Source organism: Paramormyrops kingsleyae, chromosome 19 (assembly GCF_048594095.1).
Source record: "Paramormyrops kingsleyae isolate MSU_618 chromosome 19, PKINGS_0.4, whole genome shotgun sequence".
NCBI lineage: Eukaryota > Metazoa > Chordata > Actinopteri > Osteoglossiformes > Mormyridae > Paramormyrops > Paramormyrops kingsleyae.
In genome coordinates, this window is record NC_132815.1 from 15,786,297 (window position 1) to 15,795,029 (window position 8,733).

The following is an 8,733-nucleotide window of genomic DNA, read 5'->3' on the forward strand; positions in this document are numbered from 1 at the left end:
AGCAAAGATCGTTTTGACTAGATGCATTTAATGGTGTTTATTTTAATAAAGTAACAGAAGTAGGTGGAGCTTTGTGACTGACAGCATGTAGTCACACCCACTGAAATAGGGGCAGCCACAGAGTGTGGCTCCACTGATTGGGTTTCAGGTAAAGGAGGCTGTCATTTTTGAGACTGTCCTCTGGAAACGTGCAGGCAGTCACAGCGGACAGCCGGTGAGGCTGAGCTGAGCGTGGCGCCGCAGTCAGACAGCCCTGGATCCGTCTTCCTCCATAGGCAGGGTCAGGCTGTGCCACCCGTTCGGCTCATGCTGTATCTGCTGCCAAATCAGATCTGGGGACAGGGGTGTAGGTCTTTTCACAGCCGCAAAAGTACAGTTTTGCAATAAGTGTGAAGCCTATCGCCTCAGCAGAAACTAAAGCCAAGAACTTTTTCTCTGAATTCTACACCCTTATTTGGGTGTTACACTAAATGAATCATGTTATAGCTAAACTATCTTTAGGTCGGAAATGAAGATTAGAGATTAAGTTCCTCTGAACTGAAAACTAGATTACTGACTAGATCTGTCAGATTACCCTAGCCAAAGCCCCGCCCCTTTATCTCCAATCTGTGTCCTCGTGCACATTACACAGCCTTCGTGCAGGACTGACGTTGGTCTTACCTCCTGATAGCCTGGTGCTGCCCAAGAGGCGCTCCCCCAGGCCAGAGCGGGTGTGTTCCCACAACTCCAGCTCCAAACAGGATTCCAGTAGGTGCACCTTGGACACGTCGCTAAACACGAGCTTGTGGCCCCACTGAGAACTGGCTGGTGTCACCTGCGTGATGCCCCTGTGCTCCGCGCCAGAGAGACACCTAGGCAGAGGAGATAATCAACCACACCATACACACGCATCAGCGTATGGAACACTGCTGACCCACATCTACAGGACTGGGACTTGGAGTCCTGCCTCGTCCCACTGTGATTGTGTGCATGCATGTGCCCTGCGATGGACCAGGATAAGTGGTTATAGATCAGGGTTATTCAACTCACGGTCCTCGAGGTCCGAGCACTGCTGGTTTTCCAGCCTTCCTTTACCTGTCAGTCAGGTGTGAAGCCTCTGACCAATCAGAATCAGTAATTATTAAACTAACTACCTGGGAGAACTGAAAACACGGCCTGGATTTGGAATCGAGGTCCAGAGTTGAAGAACCCTGTTATAGATGGATGGTTGGATCTGTCTGTTTCTTACCCTTTCACAAAAGTTTCAGTCCCAGGCTTTGAAACGGAGAGATTTCTGGCTCCAGTGACCATGACTGTTAGGTGACTGATGTCTATTTGCCCGAAGTGTATCTCTGAGGAAAAGAATGAGACGACAATCAATGGGCCTAGACGTAGTTTCTGCTTGCACCGTGCAAAGGGACATCACCACGGCTGCCTACCGTTTCTCTGATACTGAACCCTGCCCTCCTGTGACGCCGATGAGAGATTCACTTTCACAAGCAGGCTGCCGGTGGGCCACTCCAGAGCGCCCCCTACAGACTGCTTTGACTGAAAGGAGAGTCCACAATGTCCTTATCCAGGTGGTTCTTACAGCCATACAGATCACAGTGTTAACTGCCCTGAAAAGATACACGATGCAGGACAGCACAGTGCTGACAGACATTCATGGGGCCTACTTTAGTAAATGAATTAAAATGAATGGTGAATTTCCATTATGAAAAATAATTAGCACAGAAAACCAGCGCAAGATGTGAGAGCTCTGTGACGAACCCCTAAGCAGCCCCTAAACCCCGAAGCAGCTACCTTGGGGCACAGCTGGTACCAAACGGGAGCCTCTGTGATTTCATCCCCAAACCTCCAGCCCTGTAGGGGGATGAGGACCTCCCCCAGGAAAGCCTTCCTCCTCAGGGTTCCAGAGTGCCAGACGGAGACCTGGAGTGTCTTCTTGTCCAGCTGTAGCTGTTCTATTTTGTACTGTTAATACACAGACACGGTGAGGAGGGCCGAACCCCTAGGACCTTCCGAGCTGAACGGGATTCAATGGAGCGGGATTCTGGTTCCACTTTACCGAAAAGGTCTCCTTGAAGATGGGGTTCACCGTGTTCTTCTTGATGCTAGTCTTCAGTTTACGGGCCGGGAACTTTATCGGGAGCAGGTAAATCTTAACGTATCTACAAGTCACAGGAAAAATGAAGGAGCTCATGGTGACATGGCCGTGGCCAGACAGCCGGTCCACCAGAGACGCCCTGCTTACGGGTGACATTTGCTCCTCTTGGGGTCTCCATCCGCCAGGTCCTTACAAGCGCCGACTGTGATCTCCAGGCTGGACTTCCTGAAGTTGTAGGCCACGGCCAGCTGGATCTCCCCGGACACCCCGCCGCCGTAGGTGAACTCAGAGCAGCAACTGCTCGTGCTGTTCTGGGAACAGCGAAGGGGAAGGCAGGGAAACGTGAGGTCCGGGCTGGGGCCCGATTGTCATTTCAGGGACTCCACTCAAAGCGCTACATCGGAGCCCGCTTTCAGGTGTCTTAAGAACTAAATAAGTAGCCAGTACAGCCAGAAGATGGTGGCTAGCTGCTTAGCAGAAGATCTCCTGGATAAGGAACTGTTTATTTAAAGTTTAGTGGGGGAATTGTTTGTGGGCAACTGGGGGCCCCATGCAAGCGTGCGGTTTGTGTGTTGCCAAAACTGCCGCTGCGTCCAATCAAGACACAAGTTTCACTACAGGAGCCTGATACAGAAAATGCTTCTGAAATGCTTTCTCATATGTGCTGGTGGACAACGTGGCAGATTCCCGTGAGGCAAACGTGTACAGCTACACTTTCGGCTTTGCGGGGACTTACTCTTTTGTTCCCAGCATACCCTGAGCCAGTGGGAAGGTTGTCATCGCTACCCATTGCCCTCAGATGGCCATCGAGAGAATCAACCTTCTTGGGCAGATCTCGAAGGCTGGGATCTTTGGCAGTCTGTGGAGGGAAAGTGGAACAGCGTCACTTGGGTTCAGAGTGATGATTGGGGGGGGGGGCAATGATCGGAAGGTCTTCAGTTCAAATCCCCGGGTCAGCAGACTGATTTCACCGACGGTCTCCTGAGCAAGACGCTTAGCTCAAAATCGCTCCAGGGTCTGGCTGATCCCACTTCTTCAAATGTATGGTGCTTCGGATAAAAGTGTCTTAATAAAACGTAATTTTAGCGATACCATCTGAGTGATCCCAGCAGCTATGGGTTATCTAAGGAAAGCAATATCTTATGCAGGTTTTCATAGCTTTCATAGCTTTAAGAGGACAGGCAGAGGCACAGAGACACGGCGTCTCTATGGCGACTCTCTGTGGACGCCGTACACTGGACTTGTTGATGGCCGTGTCAGACAGGCTCCGCTTCTCCCTGGTCGGGCTCTTGCAGTAATCCTCCGTCAGCAGGTCCTGATCCACGGACATGTCATTCTGGGACTTTGATATTTCTGCAGGTACAGAGACGCAGAGGTCCAGCCACAAAAAAAGATGCAAAAACACACACACACAGAACGCTTCAACACACGTAACACACAGACGGCTCTCGGCTGACGTGAGTAACCCATCTCAAAAACCCTTACGTAAGACAAAATTTATGCAAGTCTGACTGACCCCTCCCCTACCATTCAGGACACCCACCTGCTTAGCTTCCTGTATTCAATTACTGCTCATCATTATTATTTAATGACTGCATTTCATAGCTTTCATCTTCAGTCACATATAAACGAAATATATAAATGAGCAGCACTTACTTTTTATATGAGTCGTGAATGACACAAACAGGTTTTCGACGGATTTCGTGAAGGGTTTGGAATTATGCAGGTCCTAAAAATGCAGGAAACGGCCTCAGAAAGTCCAAAAAAAACGACAAAACAAGACTGGTAATCACTGCTTCTGATCAGTTGTAACCAAGTCATAGGCGACGTTTAAGCTGGAATGAAAATGAATGAAATGGCAAAGTGCATTTCAGTGGGCGGAAGGAGGCTGAGGCTGCTCACCATTGCCTTTCCCAACGACGGGTCTTTGCCGAACGGCGGCGGAGTGGGAGGCACCACATAGATGTGGCTGAAATGAAAATCACAAAAGGCTTTGCTGTGTTCCAGCTGTACCTGTTGGCATTTCAGGTTCTCAAAGGCTTGAAAAGTTAAGCTTGGGTCTCACGGGGCTATACCCAGAGTTGGGTAATTCAGATCCAGAGAGTAAAAGTCCAGACCGGGATTTTGTTTCAACCAACCAGTTGAGAACTCTGTGAATCTTTATGCTCAACTGGTTGGTTGAAACTAAATCCCGGTCTGGACTTTTACTCTCTGAACCTGAATTACCCAACTAGCCCCCACTGTCTGGGGGAAAATAGAATGGTGACTTGAATTAGCAAACACCTGAGAGTCCCTCTCAGTAGATTTTGCCACGCGGGATGGTGGTGGGAGGGGTAGATTTTTATGGCCGCAAAAAAGTGGCATCCACACCCTCCCCCATGCCCCTGGATGTCAGACTAAGGCCCCCATGTAAGTTAATCTGCCCCTGCTCTGGGTGCACTGTGTGGTACCGCACTTTATACTGTAATAGAGAACAGGTTGTTTTTCTTCATAAACTTCCGAACTGTAGACGCCTGGCACAGCATGTTAAAGTCTCTACGAAGCGTGGAACAGAAACAGCCTCGTCAGCGTCACGTAGGACATCTGGGCAACACAAAAACAACACGGTCGCTGGACTTACCTTAACCTCTGGTACGATTTCAGCAGTTTTTCCCCCATGCATTCGTATTTCTCTTAAGAAAAAGTGAAAAGACTATATCACTATCATTCTTTATTTAATGACACGATGTTTTGGCCAAGATCACAGTGTTTACATTAGGAGGAGGCTCTTTTCCATTAATTCACATTACAGAAACTCTGGGACTACAACAGAAAAGGATCATTTAGCCAGAATGCATTTTATGGTTTTGTGGCTATACAGTTTGGGAACAGCACTGAGGACATTACAAAGCAAGTAAAGTATGTTTTTAATGTGGTACTCAGCCCTGCATTATACGGCCATTCCTCCGTGGCCTGATCTGAAAGCTCTGTCTTCAGCTTCTAATTTTCTCATTAGCATAATTATGATTACAGGGTCACTCCCAGGGGAGTTGGGCTCAGTATAAGCTGACCAATCACAAATGAGAAACCTTCAAAGCCCCCAATTTGGCAATTTGTGAAGAAAATGACAGCACTGAACCTGTAGGGGGCTCCACTCAGTTGCACAGAGCACAGTTCCCGCCAGATTAAGTTATTAAGTAGTTGTTAAGTGCAAAATAAAAAAACAAAGCAATGACTGTGGATGTTTACCCAGGGAAGATGGACTCACCAGCTTCTACCGGAAACTTCTTGGCTCTTTCTTCCAGAAACCATTCCCCAGATTTAATCTTCAACTCCCTGTGGAAGACAAAGCGGTCACCTTGTTGGGTTCTGTAGCATGGAACCGTCAGCTGTGCAGACCACCATAAGCTCAGCCATATCAAAACCTCGTATCAGGAGGTCTGCATGCTGTGATGATTCAGGTCACATTTCAGAACAATGTGTAATTTCATGATGTACAAATCCTGTTTCAAAGCAGTTTTGCTTAAATTTGTGATAGAACAATTTAAAACCTTAACCATATGAACACACAATCCTACCAAACCAGCACCATGACTAAATGAACCCACCCATCTATATCTGTAGGCATGGCACATGGCACACTTCTACCCTATGGCCCCGCCCACCCATAGGCATGGCACACGGCACACGGCACACTTCCAGCATCGGCCCCCCCCACCCATAGGCGCGGCACACGGCACACTTCCAGCATCGGCCCCCCCCACCTGTAGGCGTGGCACACGGTACACTTCCAGCTTCTTTTTCCGCTGACGACGCGACAGGCGGCACAGATGCGGTGGCTGCAGCTGTGGCACACGGCACCACAGTTCCAGAGCTGGCCCAGCGGCCGCTGGCACCTGGCACACATCCGCTCCCCATACTGCCTCATGACACTAACTGCCTCCCGGCGGCAAATCTGCAGCTCTGACCTCAGTCTCCTGAGGGAAACGGACAGGAGACCAAACATGTGCGTGAGGGTGCATCTCTTTCCAGGCAAAACACTCTCAGGTCTGTCGCAGCTGTTTACTGAAGCAGAATAAGAACTAAAAAGAAGCGTAACAACTAAAAAACAGTCAATATGGTCAAATAGAATAAACAAATGCCACCATTATCCAGGGGTCTCACAAAGCAAACACAGGTTGTTTTTTTTTACCTCACTCGTTCGTCATCCACAGAGCGCAGAACTTTATCCCTCTGAAGAACCTCTAGAACCTTCTCCTTCTCCAAAGCTTTGAGGAGGGTGAGATCCATGCTCTCTTTCCGCTTCACGTCGGGATCCCTCAGAAGACCCTGATGTTCCCTGAACCGTGTGACCTCACGCCTCGTCGATCTGGCCAATCACGCTGCTCTGGCCCACCCCCTGGAAGGGCGGAGCTTCTCCACTTCAGGATCTGCTGAGGAGCACACACATGGGCTGGGTTCATTCTCACACCCCCGGAGAGATAGGCTTCTATTTGGACACAGTGATTCAGTCGCTGCTATCGGCCATTAAACGTTTAATGATGTCACCCTGAGATTCTGATTCTTAGCTCAGATTAACAGATCTCTCCTCCCCCCTATCAGCTCACAGTTATGTCCATACAACCACAGACTGTCATTCTTACATGATTCATGATTCCTTTGTTTACTTCATGTGGGATACGGCAAGACATCTGTCCTGATCACAAGAGATCTACATACTGTACAGATGGTATCTGTACTAGGCTTTGTGTAACCCTCCTGTCAGAGTACATAAAGAAATTCCTCCTTATCTGAGCCTCGCATGATTCAAACACGAACACGCTGTCAGGACCAGCAGATAGAGTCTAGAACAAAGCATCCAATGCATCCTCCTAATGGCATCCGTTCATCTTGCACAGCAAAGCTAAATTTAAGCTTGTGAACAAGTTACGCATGTGGAACAGAAGTGAGATGGGAGCGGTGGCCACAGCTACGTTTCAACTGACGATGGAGTTGCCAGCATTCTGAGGGTTTTCAACACAACTACCCATCACAGTCATGCTTCCTGTAGTCAATCGGCGTGGGTGGGGGGCGTGCGGAAGACTTACAAGAATGATTACAAGAAATGCAAAAATCCTCTTCCATGACTCAGAGTAACAAAATATCTACCTGACAAAGAATCCTCGCCGGCAACAGGAGCGACAATTAAGGAGCATCTGAACGCCGAACTGTGATTCCTGCGCAGCTGACATCTCAGAGTCTTAAAAGTCCCCGCCACCAGATACCGAAGGTTATTTAAACTCACTAACCTGACAATGCCGTGGAAGGCGACCACTAAACACAGGAACACGTAGACACCACCTCTGCTGCTCTTAGATACCAATTTGATATTTATCAGGAAACTGGAAGTAAAGTATTTCTGCGCGTTGAGCGCTGGAGTAACGTCTGTACAGTAAGACCAGACCTGTGAAACATCAAAGAGCTGCTATAGCTGAACTTTTGAAGGAGATCAAAGAGCATGGAGGCACCGGTGCACCTGCCTCCAGTAACGGAAACCCCAGACCTCACCCCCGGATCAGCACAGCAAAGAGCGTATGGCGGTCGACAAACAGACCGAGCTCTTTAATAAGGAGAGACGCTTACCTGCAGCCAGCCGCTCGCGCAGAATAAACGCTGCACCGGCTCGAGCCCACAGAGGAAAGGAGACGTCAGCTGACTCACTTCCTGAGGTTCCACGAGAGCCCTGCGCGCATCAGCCATGCCTGTGAACCTCTGCACGGTACACACGTCACTACACGCCTGTGCACCTCTACACGTCACTACACACTTGGGCACCTTTAAACAGCGCACACGTGATCACTACACACCTGCCCACCTCTACCAGCCTCACTACACGCCTGTGCACCTCTACACGTCACTACACACTTGGGCACCTTTACACAGCGCACAAGTCACTACACACCCGTGTAAAGCTGCCACCCGTACCGTTTCTCACGCGATCGGCTAACACTGAAAAACCAATACGGGACGTATTTTTTTCCTAGTATTTCGTGATCTGGCGCCCCAGCTCGGTAGACTCTATCGCCTGCAGGTCTGCACTGCAAGGCTGCCAGTTCTCATGCATCTGGTGCATCAAAAGCGCTGGGGCAGTTTGCAAACCCTACAGATTATTTACAAGGTAATAAAATTGTAACATACATATAAATGCGTGTGCATGTGCATGTACCCGCAGATTTGTCTCGAACTGAAAATCGCACTCCAGCCAGTTGAACAAAGTAGGCAACCCCCGTAGGATTGGCCATCCGGCATACCAGGCATTTTTCCGGTAGGCCGATGGGTTTGTGGGTCAATTTTTAATCCCAGTCCAGCCCTGATCGTGCCCCATGCCAAATCTGATGGTCCATACACGCTGTGTGCACCTTTGCACACAAGTCATTTACTGCTAAGTTAATGCGGTTACGTTAATGCGGCTCGTCGGGAGGTCGTGAGAAATCGTGCGTAGCCGTGAGCCATCAGGACGCAGAGCTTCCAACGTTTGGGTCGTGAGTTTGTTTGTAGGCTGACTCACCTAGGTTTAAATAGCATTTTTTATGCATTGGGCCTAATAAATAAGTACACTGCATGTTTTCATTGTGGCATTTAAAAAATGAAAGAAAAAAAACCTGCACCACATTTATTTTTAACATCTT

General features: G+C 48.9%; 1 protein-coding gene across 6 annotated transcripts; it reads right to left on the reverse strand.

Annotated features, from left to right (window-relative positions):
* Positions 1 to 22: 22 nt before the first annotated feature.
* On the reverse strand, positions 23 to 8,198 carry sytl3 (synaptotagmin-like 3). Of its 6 annotated transcripts, none has more exons than XM_023839396.2 (16): positions 7,688 to 8,198; positions 6,258 to 6,495; positions 5,830 to 6,042; positions 5,334 to 5,401; positions 4,707 to 4,758; positions 3,989 to 4,055; positions 3,743 to 3,815; positions 3,321 to 3,439; positions 2,823 to 2,945; positions 2,234 to 2,397; positions 2,048 to 2,150; positions 1,783 to 1,953; positions 1,419 to 1,527; positions 1,229 to 1,331; positions 661 to 851; positions 23 to 332 (listed from the first exon to the last, which is right to left on the reverse strand). In XM_023839396.2, exons 2-16 carry the CDS (start codon positions 6,353 to 6,355, stop codon positions 244 to 246), a joined length of 1,743 nt encoding a protein of 580 aa, XP_023695164.2. In that variant the 5' UTR covers positions 6,356 to 6,495; positions 7,688 to 8,198; the 3' UTR covers positions 23 to 243. The 6 variants fall into 6 exon arrangements, with proteins under 6 accessions (XP_023695164.2, XP_023695168.2, XP_023695162.2 ...); XM_023839400.2 differs by having other exon boundaries at positions 6,263 to 6,498; XM_023839394.2 differs by having other exon boundaries at positions 6,258 to 6,498.
* Between the last annotated feature and the right edge of the window lie 535 nt (positions 8,199 to 8,733).

Coding starts and splice junctions, on each gene's coding strand:
- sytl3 (XM_023839396.2), bottom strand. CDS start 6,355: ATGGATCTCACCCTCCTCAAAGCTTTGGAGAAGGAGAAGGTTCTAGAG. Junction 4,056..4,706: donor AAATCGTACCAGAGGTTAAG/GTAAGTCCAGCG, acceptor TTTTCATTTCAG/CCACATCTATGTGGTGCCTC. Junction 2,946..3,320: donor CGGCCATCAACAAGTCCAGT/GTACGGCGTCCA, acceptor TTCCCTCCACAG/ACTGCCAAAGATCCCAGCCT.